The sequence below is a fragment of the Oncorhynchus kisutch genome, linkage group LG28, assembly GCF_002021735.2.
Source record: "Oncorhynchus kisutch isolate 150728-3 linkage group LG28, Okis_V2, whole genome shotgun sequence".
NCBI classification, from domain to species: domain Eukaryota; kingdom Metazoa; phylum Chordata; class Actinopteri; order Salmoniformes; family Salmonidae; genus Oncorhynchus; species Oncorhynchus kisutch.
The window spans coordinates 13,794,329-13,814,971 of NC_034201.2; the positions used below are offsets into that span (position 1 = coordinate 13,794,329).

The 20,643-nt window shown below is 44.1% G+C and overlaps 1 protein-coding gene across 17 annotated transcripts in view; it reads left to right on the forward strand.

Annotated features, from left to right (window-relative positions):
- Window positions 1-20,643, forward strand: part of LOC109872858 (RNA-binding protein Musashi homolog 2-like) — a 327,630-nt gene that overhangs the window by 264,593 nt on the left and 42,394 nt on the right. For all 17 annotated transcript variants that reach the window (XM_031808196.1, XM_031808182.1, XM_031808181.1 and 14 more), the window contains exon 10: window positions 12,355-12,429. In XM_031808196.1, coding sequence (XP_031664056.1) covers window positions 12,355-12,429 — 75 coding nt within the window. The remainder of the gene's footprint in view (window positions 1-12,354; window positions 12,430-20,643) is intronic.

Consider the following 20,643-nt stretch of genomic DNA (forward strand, 5'->3'; position numbering starts at 1 on the left):
TAACACCCGTAAGTGGTTCTGTCAGCACTGTCTAAGTAGTTCCCAGTCCAGATTTTGTCCGTTTGAACTATTTAACAAGCACAGTGAACTTTTCGGAACTTATTACGGATCAATGCGTCACTATGGATGAGGGGAAAAACAGTCTGCTCCGGAGGGAGAATAGGGGCAGAGGAGGCGGGGAGTGCTCATGTGAGAATATTAACTGCCAACTTATTTGGAGACACTCTTATCTAAATGAAATTGGAAAAGGCAGGACAGCGAAACATTCCTTTCTATAATTTGCATTTGGGAAAAAAACAGAGCCGGGCTCATTATTTAAGGAACTGTAAGGTTCTTATAAGCCAAATCTCATTAAAACGTGCCCCTTTGTTTACTGCACCTAATCTAGCCATTTATCTTTATTGTGTTGTGCCCGATGTATGTTTGCTGAAATTAATACACATTTGAGCCTGGGCAAGTATGGGTGTACCAGATGGATAATTGATTTTGAAGTGAATCAGAACTGTTGAGCCATAAAATAGGTACATTAGCATGCATATTAATAACGCAAATAACAGGGCCTGGAAACAGCCACCGGGCCAGATCCAATGACAGACTTTATTTACTGAGATGGCGGGCGGCAGAGATGCTAGGTTCAACACAGCAACACGAGTAATGAGTTTCCTTCTTCTTCTCTTCTCCTCCCTGTTTTTGTCTTCTGTCTTCTCCGCTCAGACTCAGATCCCCCTAGTGTATATGCTCGTACCAATACCTCTGTTAACAATGACACGTTGCATATACACACATGCAGGCTGCTGATTGGGATGTCTGAATTATGTGTCCTGTTTAAAGTAACTGTCCAGTATTTATGACTTACAATATGAGTGAAATTGTTTTCCTTAAAAAAAAAGGTAATTAACTATGCTAAAAAAAGCTGCTTTTCTGTGTTGGAATGGTGTAGGCATACCTCAACAATATAATGGTGTTGGTGTACCTCAACAATATAATGGTGTGGGCGTACCTCAACAATATAATGGTGTGGGCGTACCTCAACAATATAATGGTGTAGGCATACCTCAACAATATAATGGTGTTGGTGTACCTCAACAATATAATGGTGTTGGTGTACCTCAACAATATAATGGTGTGGGCGTACCTCAACAATATAATGGTGTAGGCATACCTCAACAATATAATGGTGTTGGTGTACCTCAACAATATAATGGTGTTGGTGTACCTCAACAATATAATGGTGTGGGCATACCTCAACAATATAATGGTGTGGGCGTACCTCAACAATATAATGGTGTAGGCATACCTCAACAATATAATGGTGTTGGTGTACCTCAACAATATAATGGTGTTGGTGTACCTCAACAATATAATGGTGTGGACGTACCCCAACAACAGAATGGTGTGGGCGTACCTCAACAATATAATGGTGTAGGCATACCCCAACAATATAATGGTGTTGGTGTATCTCAACAATATAATGGTGTTGGTGTACCTCAACAATATAATGGTGTAGGCATACCCCAACAATATAATGGTGTAGGCATACCTCAACAATATAATGGTGTTGGTGTACCTCAACAATATAATGGTGTGGTCGTACCCCAACAATATAATGGTGTAGGCATACCTCAACAATATAATGGTGTAGGCATACCTCAACAATATAATGGTGTGGTCGTACCCCAACAATATAATGGTGTTGGTGTACCTCAACAATATAATGGTGTAGGCATACCCCAACAATATAATGGTGTAGGCATACCTCAACAATATAATGGTGTTGGTGTACCTCAACAATATAATGGTGTTGGTGTACCTCAACAATATAATGGTGTGGACGTACCCCAACAACAGAATGGTGTGGGCGTACCTCAACAACAGAATGGTGTGGGCGTACCTCAACAACAGAATGGTGTGGGCGTACCCCAACAACAGAATGGTGTGGACGTACCCCAACAACATAATGGTGTGGACGTACCCCAACAACAGAATGGTGTGGGCGTACCCCAACAACAGAATGGTGTGGGCGTACCTCAACAACAGAATGGTGTGGGCGTACCCCAACAACAGAATGGTGTGGGCGTACCCCAACAACAGAATGGTGTGGGCATACCTCAACAACAGAATGGTGTGGGCGTACCCCAACAACATAATGGTGTGGGCGTACCCCAACAACAGAATGGTGTGGGCGTACCCCAACAACAGAATGGTGTGGACGTACCCCAACAACAGAATGGTGTGGGCGTACCTCAACAACAGAATGGTGTGGGCGTACCTCAACAACAGAATGGTGTGGGCGTACCTCAACAACAGAATGGTGTGGGCGTACCTCAACAACAGAATGGTGTGGGCGTACCCCAACAACAGAATGGTGTGGGCGTACCCCAACAACAGAATGGTGTGGGCGTACCCCAACAACAGAATGGTGTGGGCGTACCTCAACAACAGAATGGTGTGGGCGTACCTCCACAACAGAATGGTGTGGGCGTACCTCTACAACAGAATGGTGTGGGCGTACCCCAACAACAGAATGGTGTGGGCGTACCTCAACAACAGAATGGTGTGGGCGTACCTCAACAACAGAATGGTGTGGGCGTACCTCAACAACAGAATGGTGTGGGCGTACCTCAACAACAGAATGGTGTGGGCGTACCTCAACAACAGAATGGTGTGGGCGTACCCCAACAACAGGATGGTGTGGACGTACCCCAACAACAGAATGGTGTGGACGTATACCGGTCATAAAAAATATTATTCAATTATTAATATTTTGTAAACGGTCTGTTACAGATACAATTTTAAGGTGAAATGTTTTGTGTTTTTTCTCCCATTTATGCCACCAATACAATGTAAACTCAAGAACATTATTTGGGTATGAGTTAACAGAATATTAACTTTTAAAAGTGATATTTTCAATGGACAGTTACTTTAAACGTCTATGAATGTGTGTCAGACTGTGGAGATGAGTGGGTGTGTGAGAGAGTATGTGTGAGGAAAGTTTTTATTTTTTCCCTCTATGGGCAAGTGACTGCGGTTGCTCTGTATGCCCCTGATGTGCTGTAGCCCTCCCTCCATGTCCTGAGGCAGCGGCCCATGTGTCAACAGAGCGCCACAGAACAGTATTCACGCCATGCCCTTTAAATACCAGCCCCTGACCCCCCCACTCCCTGCCATGTAGATGTGCCTCATTTAACTCTCTGCTGGGACAGTCAGCACATACTACCTAGTGAACTGCAGCAGGAGGCCCAGGGCAAACACACACACAAATACACTCACACAGACACAGACACAGCAAGGCCGGTGCCAGAAGGAATCAGTTGGATGGGCATTTGATTTCCATAGGGGGGCCAGTTTTTTCACGGGACCTCCTATGTGTGGACGTGCACCATTCTTTTTAACAGTATGCACAAATAATCATTTTGTTGTTGTCAGTACAAAAGGTCAGTACAAAATGATCACAAAAGCAATAATGGCATTATAATGACTATACTGAACAAAAATATAAACGCAACATGTAAAGTGCTGCATGTTTCATGAGGTGAAATAAAAGATCCCAGAACATTTCCGATATGCACAAAAAGCTTATTGCTCTCACATTTTGTGCACAGATTTGCTTACATCCCTGTGAATATTTCTCCTTTACCAAGATAATCCATCCACCTGATAGGTGTGGCATATCAAGAAGCTGATGAAACAGCATGATCTTACACAGGTGCAACTAGGTGACAATATTGGTGACAATATTACCGCCACATGGGCAGTCATGAGTCATGACTGCAGTAAAATTCCATGTGACATGGTAATCTCCTTTCATGCACTCTGGACATGCTTTGGTATTACCCAACTTGCTAACTACCATCAGGTCCTAATGGCCTGGTACTCCGGGCTCTATTGTCCCTCTTTAGAGACACCACAAAAATCCTGAATTAAAATGATGATTGTGCCATTATACAATGCATAGCCTAACGCATATTACATTACGCATGGTAGAAAAACATAAAACAAAACTGATTTAAGATGTCTTTGGTACATAATTGGTCTAGCCTGCACTCCAAAATTAAACAAATTAAAGTAAATCACTTTTGAGTGTGGACCGTATTATTATGCAGATTGGATGGACTGGTTACCTTGAGCTACACTCCAAAATGTCTATCCATGAGTCTGGAAGAGAACGTACAGCCCTAGGCGATGCTGTAGGTTCATTGATTGTGCAGGGCGGCTTACAGTTAGCCTACAATTAGTGCATTTGTATTTGAATAGCCTAGTAATAGGACATTGTTTATGTTTCCATAATTAATAGGGTGACACATTCCCTTCAGCTCTACAGAATATCACCAACATGCGTTTCCATCCCCTCTCTCCTTTATTCCTTTCTCGAGCGCACAGATGGCTGTCAACAGTTTAGGGAAATATGTTTAATTGCGAAAACACATTACTATTGATGTTCCTGAACAGATTTCACTTGGTTTCCCAAATTAAGCCCTGGGTAGCTGCAGGAACAAGGTTGGAGAGCCCATGGCATACAGAGTGAGGATGGAATATCACCTGTCGGCCAGCGAGATCATGCTCCTCAAACAGTGGTTGATGCTTGGAGTGAATTAAGTGTTCTTCTATTTATTCATCAGCTACTCATATGAAGCACATGCTAAAACCCAAGTAGCTTAAAAAGTAGACCGGCGGAAAGCGTGGCCTCCATTCTCTATTCGAATGCATACAGATGGCTTGTATTCCCCCCCCCCCCCCCTGCCCCTTTGATAATGGGCCATTCTAAAACAGAACTAATTTGACATATTAGTAAAGATTAGATTCATTTGAGAATAGTCTGATTGGTGAAAATATGATCACTTGATGAGAGAACAGCTGTGAAGCCTGAGGTAAGGAACAGAGCGCAAGGTTTTTTGTTGCTACTTTCTCAAATAGTCAATAGTCACATCATGCAGCCCATATATGTGTTGATTCCTAAGACATTCTAAAGGTTTGTATCATTCACAACTAAAGTTGACAAATAACTCTAAATCTAGCACAGGACCTATGATCACTTTTACGCTCAACATAGACACTTTATATGCGCACTCGCTCTGTAATGGGAAAAATTTCAGTATGGACCTGGCTTTATGCACGGGAGCATCGTCATGCTGAAACAGGAAAGGGCCTTACCCAAACTGTTGCACAAAGTTGGAAGCACAGAATCATGTAGAATGTCATTGTAGACTGTAGGGTTAAGATTTCCCTTCACTGGAACTAAGGGCCCTAGCCCGAACCATGAAAAACAGCACCAGACCATAATTCCTCCTCCAACAAACTTTACAGTTGGCATTATGCATTCTGGCAGTGTTCTCCAGTGTCTGCCGGACTGCCAGATGGTGAAGCGTGATTCATCACTATAGAGAACACGTTTCCACTGCTCCATAGTCCAATGGTGGCAAGCTTTACACCACTCCAGCTGACACTTGGCATTGCGCATAGTGATCTTAGGCTTCTGTGCGGCTGCTCGTCCATTGAAACCCATTTCATGAAACTCCCAACGAACAGTTCTTGCGCTGATGTTGCTTCCAGAGGCAGGTTGGAACTAGGTAGTAAGTGTTGCAACCATGGACTGATGCCTTAAGAAGGAAATAAATTCCACAAATGTACTTTTAACAAAGATGGTTGAGAGAATGCCAAGCGTGTGCAAAGCCGTCATCAAGGCAAAGGGTGGCTACTTTGAAGAATCTCAAATATAACATATATTTTGATTTGTTTAACACTTTTTTGGTTACTACATGAAATTTGTGAAATTAGTTTAGGTATTTTTTAGGTGAAATTTGGAGGCAATTATCAGGGTTATTATCAACTTGGCATGACACCTTCAACTATCGGGAGAACTACGTTCGTGAGAAGCAGGGGCAATCATGTGATTGTCAAACAAATCACTTATAAAGTAGGTTCCCTTGCACGTTCGTCCAAATTAGCCTTTTAGCGAGCGAAACAACGCCCCTCTGTCTTACAAGAAAAGAGAAAGACATTGCCATACTATTTTAGTCCAGACAGAATCAGATACATGGGCTACACTTACTGAGACAGAGGGGCGCTCTTTCGCTCGCTCAAATACTTTATCTGAGATTGATGCATCTTTCCGTCGGCTCGCGTCTTGGTCAAATAAATTGTCAGTGGTGTAAAGTACTTAAGCAAAAATACTTTAAAATACTACTTAGGTATTTATGGGGGGTATCTGTACTTTACTTTACTATTTATATTTTGGGTAACATTTGCCTTTCCTTCACTACATTCCCAAAGGAATGTACTTCTTACTCCAAACATTTTCTCTGACACCCAAAATAACTTGTTACATTTTGACAGGAAAATGGTCCAATTCACACACTTATCAAGAGAACATCCCTGGTCATCCCTACTGCCTCTGATCTGGTGGACTCACTAAACACAAATGCTTCATTTGTAAATTATGTCTGAGTGTTGGAGCATGCCCCTGGCTATCTGTAAATTTAAAAAAAATTATAATAAATTGTCCCGTCTGGTTTGCTTAATATAAGGAATTTGAAATTACTTATACTTTTACTTTTGATACTTAAGTACATTTTAGCAATTACATTTACTTACTACTTAAGTATATTTAAAACCAAATACTTTTAGACTTTTACTCAAATAGTATTTTACTGGGTGACTTTCACTTTTACTTGTCATTTTCTGTTAAGGTATCTTTACTTTTACTCAAGTGTGACAATTGAGTACTTTTTCCACCCCTGTAAATGATCATTATTTAAATATTTCATTTGGACGGGCAAGGAGGTACGGTAGGGCAGGCCTGCCCATAACGCCTGCCCTGACACACAGGCTGAAATATTCCCACCAAACTCCATGTGGTTTGTTCAATCACAGTTTAGGTGATGGTATTTTTCTACATTGACGGGCCAAATTCTAAAGCAATGTGTGTATTATCATTGTCATCGTAGAGATAATGATGCCATCACTTCCCATGATATCACATCATTGTCAAATTCACAATGATCCACCTCTGACACTTCTCTTTGTGTTCAGTGATTTGTTTTCTCATCAGTCCCTAAGCTGGTCTAGCCTCTCATATTTCGTGCCTGCAGGTCAGGTCTCCCCTCATCGCCCCTCAGTCAGAAGCATCTTCTCACTTGTTCAGGATTAAATTGAGCTTTGTCATGGGCAGCAAAAGGCTGATTGGATATTTATTACCCAGACATACATGTTTCTTTGCCCTGGAAGTAGAGAGCTGGCCTCTGAGCTGTCCTCTGTCTCTGTCACAACACCCCTGGTCTGGTCTGGTCTGGGGTGATGCTGAGAATTGACAAGGCTTAGCTGGGGGAAGCCGATTTAAAGTGTCCGGTGACTATACTATATCCTATATCCTGTAGAAAGTTAGTTGCAGCATAAACTCACTAGAGAGAGCAAAGCTATTTGACATAAAGGAGACTTTCACAGGGGAACAGCGAAGTATTTATCAAGTTAGTACTCTGTGATAACCTTAACACAAGGCTATCATGGTGTGTGTTCTCTATAAAACAAAGATATCCGAGTGGATTCTAGTGATTTGCTTCTGGCTTGAGGGAATCCCTTTTTACTGGCTAATTTAGACAAAGCTTTGGCTGGAGATGATAACAACTTTTTATGACAACAGATAAAAGCTTTGAAATAGTCTCGCTTTAAAAGGAACAGTATGTTTGCGATGATCAAACTGATCTTCCTTGATCTGTCCTTCGATCAAACTCACTCACTTACTCACCTGTTCACACACTGTTCACACACTCAAATTTCTCAATATATAGAGGGATACACACACATGCACATAAACACACACACGCACAAACAGAGACACACACTCAGCTCTCACACACATCCCAAACACACACTTTCTCAATATGTTCCCACAGCTGCTGCTGTTTGAAAGCTGTCCAGATAATTAACTTGTGGACTGGTGGTTGTAATGAGCGTCTTGACAGCAGAGGAACAATAAATAAACTTTGTCTTGTTGGCCCGACGGGTCTGCTTCAGCTTTACTCACACACACACACACACACACACACACACACACACACACACACACACACACACACACACACACACACACACACACACACACACACACACACACACACACACACACACACACACACACACACACACACACACACACACACACACACACACACTCTTATCCATCCTCCATCTGGCTGGGATTGATACTGTGTGTGTTTGTGTTCAAATCAAATTGTATTTGTCACATATGCCGAATACAACAGGTGTAGGCCTTACAGTGAAACGCTTACTTACAAGCCACTAACCAACAGTGCAGTTTACAAAAAAAAATAAGAATAAGAAATAAAAGTAACAAATAATTATAGAGCAGCAGTAAAATAACAATAGCGAGGCTGTATATAGGGGGTACCTGTACAGAGTCAATGTGCAGGGGCACCGGTTACTTGAGGTAATATGTACGTGTGTGTGTGTGTGTGTGTGTGTGCATCTCTATACAGTATACTGAGATCTGGCCTACTTTCCCCTGTGTTATTTATTAAAACACTCACTCCCTGAACTTGCTTCCCGACTCTCAACACACATCGTTACATATTTATAGGCCTACATGTGACCGCTGAGTCACAGTAATCTCCTTTTTATATACTCTACACATGCTTTGGTACTACCCAACTTGCTAGCTACCATCAGGTCCTAATGGCCTGGTACCCAGACTCATGGATAGAAACCTTTGCGTGCAGGCCAAGAAGCCTAAGTCGAATTCTATGCGTAATCAGGTGCGTGTCCTTACTCAAGATTGTCTTTTGTTTGGGGCGCTCCTGTCAATGAATTAATTGACAACTCATAAGTGGAATGAAATAAACCCAAAACTTTTTCTCACAAGTGAAGCCTAGGTTGTGTGCTCTGCAAACAACATGTCCACTCCTACAATGACAATGGTAAGACTGTAATAATAATATATTGAATGCATTAACCTAAATTACCATAACCATGTACATTAGAAATTATGGGAATTAACAGTAAATGTAGGATACTACTGGTGATACTGGTGGGCCATCCCTGCGGCCTCTTCAGTGAATTAGTCCACTGAGACAGGTGTGAATCAGACAGTTGTCTCATGTGCCATAAATCGTTTTATATACAATACCAGTGAAAACTTTGGACAGACCTACTCATTCAAGGGTTTTTCTTACTTTTTTACTATTTTCTACATTGTAGAATAATACTGAAGACATCAAAACTATTAAATAACACATATGGAATCATGTAGTAACCAAAAAAGGGTTAAATAAATCAAAATATATTTCATATTTGAGATTCGTCAAAGTAACCACCCTTTGCCTTGATAGCTTTGCATACTCTTGGCATTCTCTCAACCAGCTTCATGAGGAATTATTTTCCAACAGTCTTGAAGGAGTTGATATGCAGAGCACTTGTTGGCTGTTTTTCCTTCACTCTGCGGCCCAACTCATCCACAAACCATCTCATTTGGGTTGAGGTCGGGTGATTGTGGAGGCCAGGTCATCTGATGCAGCACTCCATCACTCTCCTTCTTGGCCAAATAGCCCCTACACAGCCTGGAGGTGTGTTTTGGGTCATTGTCCTGTTGAAAAAAACAATAATAGTCCCACTAAGCGCAAACCAGATGGGATGGCGTATTGCTGCAGAATGCTGTGTTAGCCATGCTGGTTAAGTGTGCCTTGAATTCTAAATAAATCACAGACAGAGTCAACAGCAAAGCATCCCCACACCATCACACCTCCTCCTCCATGCTTCACGGTGGGAACCACACATGCCGAGATCATCCGTTCACCTAGTCTGCGTCTCACAAAGACACAGCGGATGGAACCAAAAATCTCAAATTTGGACTCATCAGACCAAAGGACAGATTTCAACCAGTCTAATGTCAATTGCTCATGTTTTTTGGGCCAAGCAAGTCTCTTCTTCTGATTGCTGTCCTTTAGTAGTGGTTTCTTTGCAGCAGTTCGACCATGAAGGCCTGTTATCTTTTTTTATTTTTTTTTTACCTTTATTTAACCAGGCAAGTCAGTTAAGAACAAATTCTTATTTTCAATGACGGCCTAGGAACAGTGGGTTAACTGCCTGTTCAGGGGCAGAACGACAGATTTGTACCTTGTCAGCTTGGGGGTTTGAACTCGCAACCTTCCGGTTACTAGTCCAACGCTGTAACCACTAGGCTACCCTGCCGATTCATTCAGTCTCCTCTGAACAGTTAATGTTGTCTGTTACTGGAACTCTGTGAAGCAATTATTTGGGCTGCAATTTCTGAGGTGCAGTTAACTCTAATGAACTTATCCTCTGCAGAGGTAACTCTGGGTCTTCCTTTCATGAGAGCCGGTTTCATGATAGCGCTTGATGGTTTTTGCGACTGTACTTGAAGAAACGTTCTAAATTCTTTAAGTTTACCAGATTGACTGACCTTTATGTCTTAAAGTAATGATGGACTGTCGTTTCTCATTACTTTTTTGAGCTGTTCTTGCCATAATATGGACTTGGTCTTTTACCAAGTAGAGCTATCTTCTGTATACCACCCCTACCTTGTCACAACACAACTGATTGGCTCATACGCATTAAAAAGGAAAGAAATTAGGAAGGAAGAAATTGAAATGCATTCATGAAGCTGGTTGATAGAATGTAAATGAGAGAAAGTTTAAGCTCCAGCAGGTATATCTCACTGGTCATCCCCAAAGCCATCTCCTCCTTTGGCCGCCTTTCCTTCCACTTCTCTGCTGCCAGTGACTGGAACGAATTGCAAAAATCGCTGAACCTGGAGACTTATATTTCCCTCACTAACTTTAAACATCAGCTATCTGAGCAGCTAACCGATCGCTGCAGCTGTACATAGTCCATCTATAAATAGCCCACCCAATCTACCTACCTCATCCCCATATTGTTTTTATTTACTTTTCTGCTCTTTTGCACACCAGTATCTCTACTTGCACATCATCATCTGCTTATTTATCACTCAGTGTTAATCTGCTAAATTGTAATTACTTCGCTACTATGGCCTATTTATTGCCTTACCTCCTCACGCCATTTGCACACACTGTATATAGACTTTCTTTTGTTCTATTGTGTTATTGACTGTACGCTTGTTTATTCCATGTGTAACTCTGTGTTGTTGTTTGTGTTGCACTGCTTTGCTTTATCTTGGCCAGGTCGCAGTTGTAAATGTGAACTTGTTCTCAACTAGCTTACCTGGTTAAATATAGGTGAAATAAAAAAAAATGTATGTGCCAAGAGTGCGCAAAGCTGTCATCAAGGCAAAGGGTGGCTACTTTGAAGAATCTCAAATATAAAATACATTTTGATTTTAAACTTTTTGGGTTACTACATGATCACATGTGTTATTTCATAGTTTTGATGTCTTCACTATTATTCTGCAATGTAGAAAATAGTCAACAAAAGAATAACGCTTGAATGAGTCGGTGTGGCCAAACTTTTGACTGGTACTGTATATATTTGCCACTTCGCCACAAATAAAATCTCGGTCGGCCAACAGCTTATCCACCAAATAATCGACCAGTCTACTAAACGGGGTCAGCCCTATTACTAATTTCCACACTTTAAGAAATGTACCAACCATGACAAATGCAAAGGAATAAACAGACCCAGAATAACTGAGCCACGTCGTCAACATTCTGCGTCAGCACTGGTAGCTACGAAAACCACAACAGATGGCAAATTAATTTTGAAATGACACACACACTCATTTTAAAGCCGAGTTTTTATTTACATATATATTATTATGATTTTAGTTTGCATATTAGATTGCGCTGCAGCACATGATAGATATACTTACAGTGTATCATCCAAGCCAATTTGGATATTGATATGGTTCACAGTTATTTTCTCCTAGAGCCTCATCAGTCACCATCAGGCTGGTGGAACAGGGAAGGTACAGGCTATTTATTCATGCTAAGCCATCATGACAGCTCTTGATGCGTGGCCTTCCTCAGTTGATTGGTTGATTGATTTGATATACTTTATTTTGGGGTATGGAAAATACAAAACATTTGGACCCAGAGGATAACTCGTGAAAGCATTATGCAAAGTTTTATACAAACGTATTCCCTGTGTAGTCCAGATATTTGCATGTCTATATCCCTCTTGCAGAGGCAGAAAGCATTGACAATGCCTCCGTGGTGTAAAGTACTTAAGTAAAAAATGTTGAAAGTACTACTTAATTAGTTTTTTTGTGGTATTTGTACTTTACTTTACTATTCATATTTTTGATTACTTTTACTGTTACTTCACTGCATTCCTAAATAAAAGTATGTGTTTTTTTACTCCATGCCGAATTAAGTTCTATAATGTGTTTTGTACCTTTTCTTTCTCAAGGTTACCCGAACATTGTGGCGACGTACGGCCGTGGATACACTGGATTCGCCCCGAGCTACAGCTATCAGTTCCCTGGTAAGTTCTCTGCTCTTCACATGTCTGTCTTACAGCCCTGTTTAGCTCACCTCCCTCCCTCCCTCCATCACACACACACACACACACACACACACACACACACACACACACACACACACACACACACACACACACACACACACACACACACACACACACACACACACACACACACACACACACACACACACACACACACACACACACACAAACAAACACACCAGATAAGCTGTGGAGTGAGTGATAAGTGTGTTACGTGTCTGGATTTCTGAAACAGCCTGTTGAAAGCTGCAGTATGTGGTGTAAATAGCTTACTCTTTTTAGCCCGTGTATGAACGCCACCATGACCAAACGGCTAAAATGGAGGAGGGATTTTCAAGCCCTCAGCCTCACTCCCAATGTATGCAAATCCATCTGTCGGGAGGCAGAAAAATGGCAGACGTACACACAGTCACACAGAGTCAGATTGGAAGTATTTTTATATCCATGTGCATCAACAACTAAAATGAGTTACAAGCGTTGACTTGGAGCCGGGTGGGTCCCGGTTGATGAGCCCAAATGGATGTTGTGTGAAGGTGAGCAGCTGTACCTGCAGTGGGAGGCAGAGCGGGGTTGCGGGTGGGGCCCTCTGGCCAGGGAGATGTGGTGCTGTGATACAGCACGCCTCAGGCAGGCATCCTGTTGATTTCATGCTTTATTTAAGTACTTTACACAGAGTCTGTTTGCCGTGCCAGACATCAGTCCCGACACTGATAAGGCAGAATGGGAAATGTCTGACAGCAGCTCAGATCTATGTAATAGGTTTTTGAAATAGGGACAGGGGTGGACAGGGGTGGGGGGGACACAGGTGTTACCACCCTGGGGTCAGACATAATAATTTGTCAGAGGTGCCTGGGCTGAGAGCTGTAGGAGGACAGGAGGACTGGGAGGGAGAAAGAGGAGGAGGATAGAGGAAGGCCAGGAAACAATAGATTACTCATCTCTTCTTTGTAGAAGGGTCCTACCAACATGAAAGATGTTCAGACATGAGAAGGGCCCGATGGAAATCTGCAGGGATGATTTCCTGCTAACCTATACCTTTACATCTGTCTGCATATAGAACCAATACAACTCTATGTATGGTAGAGGTAATGTTTGGCTTTATTTGCATTAGTTTCATTTGCTTTTATATTCCAAATCTCTTCAATGGGACATTTTATTGGGAGATTTGACCTTTTACCACATAATACAGAATCTTCTGGCCCTAGATGTGACATGATGAAGCACATACTGTATGTTGTTTATGACACACTTAGGGCCTATAGATGTTTTAATGCAGGAGGTTGGTCGTGTTAAACTTTATTTAAAGGGCATCATAAAGCTGTGCAGTTGTTCAGCTGTTAAAACGGCCACCAGTCTCCAGGCCTTTGACAGGGTAATTGGAACTTTTGAAGTATAAATCAAACTCCATGTTAAATGCTCTATCCCTAGGCCAAGTATTGATCATGTTGCCTTCCCATCCGCACGGAGACGCGGACGGCAGTTTATATTCAAATCAACGGGCCCATGCTGGAGAATTTCATGCTGTACACTGTAAGTGCATTGAAATAGATGAATAAATGCTTGAATAAATAAATAATGGGGTGTTGTCTGTGGATGGAGCGATGAGAGTGGGGTGAATTGTCAGGCGCTAGAGAAGCCAGTGATGTGACTAAGCCCTGAGAAGGGGATTGAAATATCAGCAGCCTGTGATTATTCCCCCTCATACATACACGGCCTGATGTCAATGCCCGCTCCTGGGGTAAACCCGACCGACTATCCCTTCATTATACACACACAGCACCTTAACCAGAGGGGCAAATTCACCTTCTTACATCCCCCCTACCACGTCCCCCTCCCTGTCTCCCACCAAAGGCTATCTCCGTCATATATGCCAGCCTCCACTCTCTTCTCCCTCCTGCCTCCCACATCAAATCAAATCAAATGTATTTATATAGCCCTTCGTACATCAGCTGATATCTCAAAGTGCTGTACAGAAACCCAGCCTAAAACCCCAAACAGCAAGCAATGCAGGTGTAGAAGCACGGTGGCTAGGAAAAACTCCCTAGAAAGGCCAAACCCTAGGAAGAAACCTAGAGAGGAACCAGGCTATGTGGGGTGGCCAGTCCTCTTCTGGCTGTGCCGGGTGTAGATTATAACAGAACAGTTGAAACTGGAGCAGCAGCATGGTCAGATGGACTGGGGACAGCAAGGAGTCATCATGTCAGGTAGTCCTGGGGCATGGTCCTAGGGCTCAGGTCCTCCGAGAGAGAGAAAGAAAGAGAGAATTAGAGAGAGCATATGTGGGGTGGCCAGTCCTCTTCTGGCTGTGCCGGGTGGAGATTATAACAGAACATGGCCAAGATGTTCAAATGTTCATAAATGACCAGCATGGTCGAATAATAATAAGGTAGAACAGTTGAAACTGGAGCAGCAGCACGGCCAGGTGGACTGGGGACAGCAAGGAGTCATCATGTCAGGTAGTCCTGGGGCATGGTCCTAGGACTCAGGTCCTCCGAGAGAGAGAAAGAAAGAGAGAATGAGAGAATTAGAGAACGCACACTTAGATTTACACAGGACACTGAATAGGACAGGAGAAGTACTCCAGATATAACAAACTGACCCTACCCCCCCGACACATAAACTACTGCAGCATAAATACTGGAGGCTGAGACAGGAGGGGTCAGGAGACACTGTGGCCCCATCTGAGGACACCCCCGGACAGGGCCAAACAGGAAGGATATAACCCCACCCACTTTGCCAAAGCACAGCCCCCACCCCCCTGCCTCCCTCTGTTTTCTCTCTCTCCTCCCTCTAAACCACCCCTATTTAGAGGACTACTACACTTCCACTAGGCCTCCTGCCAGTGTCATTATTGTAGACTGGATAGGTATGAAAGCACAGGCCCATGTGGAAACCTGTCTCCTGGTGTCTGTGGGGCTGGGATAGAAACCATGGCCCCCACCCAGCCAGCCTCAGATATGATGATACACTGATGTTACAGTGCAGGTCTCTGGTCAGTAGATTGACTCAGTGGAGGCATGGGAGATGTAGGGATGGGGAGATGAAGAGATGGGGAGATAAAGATATGGGGAGATGAAGAGATGTGGAGATGGGGACTTGAAGAGATGGGGAGATGAAGTGATGGGGAGATGAAGAGATGGGGACTTGAAGAGATGGGGAGATGAAGTGATGGGGAGATGAAGAGATGGGGAGATGAAGTGATGGGGAGATGAAGTGATGGGGAGATGAAGAGATGGGGAGATGAAGAGATGGGGAGACGAAGAGATGGGGAGATGAAGAGATGGGGAGATGAAGTGATGGGGAGATGGAGTGATGGGGAGATGAAGAGATGGGGAGATGAAGTAATGGGGAGATGAAGTGATGAAGAGATGGGCAGATGAAGAGATGGGGAGATGAAGTGATGGGGAGATGAAGAGATGGGGAGATGAAGAGATCGGGAGATGAAGAGATGGGGAGATGAAGTGATGGGGAGATGAAGTGATGGGGAGATGAAGAGATGGGGAGATGAAGAGATGGGGAGATGAAGAGATGGGGAGATGAAGTGATGGGGAGATGAAGTGATGGGGAGATGAAGAGATCGGGAGATGGGGAGATGAAGTGATGGGGAGATGAAGTGATGGGGAGATGAAGAGATGGGGAGATGAAGAGATGGGGAGATGAAGAGATGGGCAGATGAAGAGATGGGGAGATGAAGAGATGGGGAGATGAAGTGATGGGGAGATGAAGAGATGGGGAGATGAAGAGATCGGGAGATGAAGAGATGGGGAGATGAAGTGATGGGGAGATGAAGTGATGGGCAGATGAAGAGATGGGCAGATGGGGAGATGAAGAGATGGGCAGATGAAGAGATGGGCAGTTGAAGAGATGGGGAGATGAAGAGATGGGCAGTTGAAGAGATGGGTAGATGAAGAGATGGGCAGTTGAAGAGATGGGCAGATGAACAGGGGCAGATGGCGAGATGAAGTGATGGGGAGATGAAGAGATGGGCAGAGGAAGAGATAAAGAGATGGGGAGATGAAGAGATAAAGAGATGGGGAGATGAAGAGATGGGCAGATGGGGAGATGAAGAGATGGGCAGATTGGAGATGAAGAGATGGGCAGATGGGGAGATGAAGAGATGGGCAGATGAAGAGATGGGGAGATGAAGAGATGGGCAGATGGGGAGATGAAGAGATGGGCAGTTGAAGAGATGGGCAGTTGAAGAGATGGGTAGATGAAGAGATGGGCAGATGAAGAGATGGGCAGATGAAGAGGGACAGATGGGGAGATGAAGAGATGGGGAGATGAAGAGATGGGCAGAGGAAGAGATAAAGAGATGGGGAGATGAAGAGATGGGGAGAGGAAGAGATGGGGAGATGAAGAGATGGGGAGATGAAGAGATGGGGAGATGAAGAGATGGGGAGATGGGGTGGCTGGTAAAAGAGCAGGTGCAATGTTTCCTTCCTCCTTCTGATCAGACAGGAGGAAGAGGGCGCTGCGGCAGTGAGAGGTGAAGCGTCAGGCAGGGCGATGGTGGAAAGTTAACTTTTCACTCCTAGCTAATCCCTCCTGGCTTTCCCTGTAAAACGATCTTCTACTCCTGCCTCCCCGCTACCACCACACAGCGTATTCCTCTTCCAGGCAGCCCGTCTCTCATAGTCCATGACCTTGATGTAGAACATGCAAGGTGAAAACACATTTTCTCGGTCCTTGTAGCTTCCAGGGATTTGCAGTAATCTCGGTTGCTTGGGAGGTTAAAAATGGATTTTGGCCAGGGGAGTGGAGCTCATTTTGTTTTGAAGCACCCACTGTAAGACAGAGAGGAAGGGGATAGAGTGGAGCTTGGAGAGTGTTGCATATGGCTGCATATAGGCCACTGGCACTCATTTGCCTAATATCTATGTTGTCTTTGGATACATGAGTGGTTTTATGGTGTCATTAGTATTGCGCAAGTCATTGAGTTTTTTATTGACGTTTTGTGTCAGTATTTGATTGGATGGACTGGCTTGGTGCAGGTGGCTTTGTGCTGTACACTGGTATTGACCTCTATTGTGATTGTGAAGTTTTACTTTAGGCACTGTGATAACTTTAATATGATCAGAAATGAATTTAGAACGGTTTGCTGGCATAGAGGACCTACTGTAATGTAAGGAGCTAATTCTTCACTTATAGTACATCTGTTGGTGGACAGATGATCTGTTTTTTCACACACATCTACACTATCACTGAGGTGGTGTGTGTGGAGCAGTTTTGTGGCAGAGTACTTTTTTTTACAGTGTTTTTCCTGGCCTTGTCAACACATCCTGCTGTTTTCACAAATATCAGTCGTGCCAGCTCTGTTCTGTGGCAGATAAGAGTACTGGAGACCACAGTATGCTACTGTACCGTCCGTCCCCTGCGTATTCTCCAACCCACGTCCCCCTCTCTCCTTCCACCACCTCTACCAACACAGCCAGTCACTCAGCAGCCCAGAGCACTCCCTCATTTCTATGGGACAGAAACAGACGTTTGAAAATCAGGAGTGAGCATCTCTCTCTGTGTTACTATAAACTTGCTCCAATCCAGCAGGGAATACAGATCGCCAGAAACCCTCCTGAAACCCTCAATAAAGACATGGGCTAGACCGGAGAGACAGAGGACCAATCTTGACCAGGGGTCAAGGGGTCAGGTGTGAGAGTCTTCCCCACCCTAGCTGCCATGGCATCACCTCCTCCAACCTGACCCTCATCATCAAAGGTGATGTGAGAGGAAATAACATCCGCCTCGTCTTCTTCACTTTCTCTGTTTTATTCGGGCACGCCGAAGTGCTGCGATGTCATTATGGAGATAAGCCATCTGGAAGAAGTGTTTGGGAATGCCAAGCTGGCAACAGTTATTGTGTTCTCCTGCATAGATGTCTCCCCCATTTCAGAGATGAAGATTCTTCCGGCTTTCATTTCAGCGATGGCTGCTGTTTGAATCCCTGGTGTGTATTGATGTGTACGTAGACATATACACACACACACATGCTTAAAGATGCTGTGAAAATAGACCAGTCGCCTTCACCCCTTCTTCATGCAAACATAGGCACGCAACACACACACAAATTACCTTGGTATACACACACACACACACCACATACACAAACACACATTTAAGTTATATATCAAACATAGCCATGTATAATGTATGTACAATCAAATCCCCCCCCCCCCTCCCACACACACACACACACACACACATCCTGACCCTAGGCCAGTGTTCTCATTAAAAGCAGGCGCTGCGTGGACTTGACATCCTGACGTGTGATGTGGAAAGAGATGGTGGAGGATGGAGGGGGTTAAATGCACATCCAGTCTAATGGTACTGATGGGTAGACACCTCGCCATGGCCATCTACTCAGCCGTCCGTTCCAGCCAGCTATTTACAGCATTTGGTTTACTTAGTGTAGATTGTGTGTGGGGGGGGCAACTCTCTGTGTGGGTATGGGGATGAGATGAGAGTGGTTATGAACTCTGAACTCTGATCCAGGTGAATAAAGAGAGAGAGAAAGATTGGGGGTCTGTAAAGAGGGGGAGAGGGGGGGTTGTCTGTTAGCAGACTGCCTGACACCACACTGACTCACAGATTGTCTCTAATTGGAAAGGCTGCTCATTAACCCAATGGACGTGTGGAGGCAGTGGCATTCCACGAGTCACAGGCCTTAAAATAGGGCATGACGAGCGGCATCATCTGCACACTCACACAGCACTTCTCTCCGGCCATGGTTCTGTCATCGTTAACTCTGGTGAAACTGCAGGTCTGACGTCAGTCTGCAGTGCGGTGTCACAACTTATGTATCTCTGTGAAGCCCTGCAGGCTGGTCCCAAATCAGCTCCACTACTCTGTGTAGTTATATGTAGACCAAGAGCAGGCCCTGCAGCCTGGTCCCAGATCAGCTCCACTGCTCTAACTGTGTCCCTCCTGTCTCTGTAAACACATGCTGCAGTCAGAGCCCAGTGCAGTGTGCTGTTGGCTGTCCTAGCAGGGCTCTGCAGGCTGTGTGTCTATGCGGAGCCACACAGGGTCTAATGGATAAGGCATCTCCAGCCCAGTGTGTGTGTGGGTGGGTTGGGAGGGGAGCCACGGCATCTCTGTACCTGGCTAATGCTCAGTGACATGCTGGCCGTATGGATGGCCCAGCCCTGAGCTGGTGGGAAAAATGAAGCCCCAAAGTCTTAATCCTCAGTGTGAGCTATAGACAGATCAGCAGTGCAGCCAGAACGCAGCAGCCCACTGTGGAGCTTGATGCCCCAGCGTCTGCTATGGTTAAGATGAGCTGCTGTGACAGAGGCAGACAGAGGAGACAGTGTTGCTGTCAGCCCAGTGTCCTATATTGCATGGGTTCTCAAAGTGGGGTCTAGGTACTGCAGGGGATACGTGACCAGATCTCAATATACACTGAGTATACAAAATATTATGCTCTGTCCATGAGATAAACTGACTAGGTGATTCCAGGTGAAACCTATTGGTCACTTATTAAATCCACTTCAATCAGTGTAGCTGGAGGCAGGTTAAAGCAGGATTTTTAAGCCTTGAGACCAATGTTCCCTCTAAGCTGCACGCAGGACTGCCTCGCAGAAGAAATATCAGTGCGTGCAGAGAAGCACGAGATTGAACTTTCTAGAGTTTTCCCTGTACTCTACACAGATCGGTGCACCATAACCAATCAGAGCTGCAGTAGGCCTATATGCAAATAGACCATTTCCATGGATCTGTGCCATTCACTTTGAACTGGACTGTGTTTACAGCATGAGTGGTCGTGAGTAGATACACTTGTTTTGAGGTCAAAGCGAGAGCTACATGTAGTGTGCACATTTGTACATTTGTTCTTATCCTTTGCTAGTTAGTGAGTTATTAGCCCAGATAATTTGTAGTCAGCAATGGGGTAGTGATTGCTTCCTACAAGAGCACAAAACGTATGCATTTCTAGGCATCTTTGAACAGCGAGTCAGGTAAAGAGCTATTTTTTGTTTTAAAGGGGCAGTGATGTATTTTGAAACAGGTTTGACTAAGCTAAGTAGCCAATAGTCAGAGGGTAGCATAACTTGTCTGATTCTCTGTAATAATGGTATGGGAATAATGATGCATTTTATTTTGTAAAGTGGTTTCTTGCATCAAAGAACACAACAACATGTTCAGTCACCTCCTTGTCTGAAGGACAAGTGGTTAAAC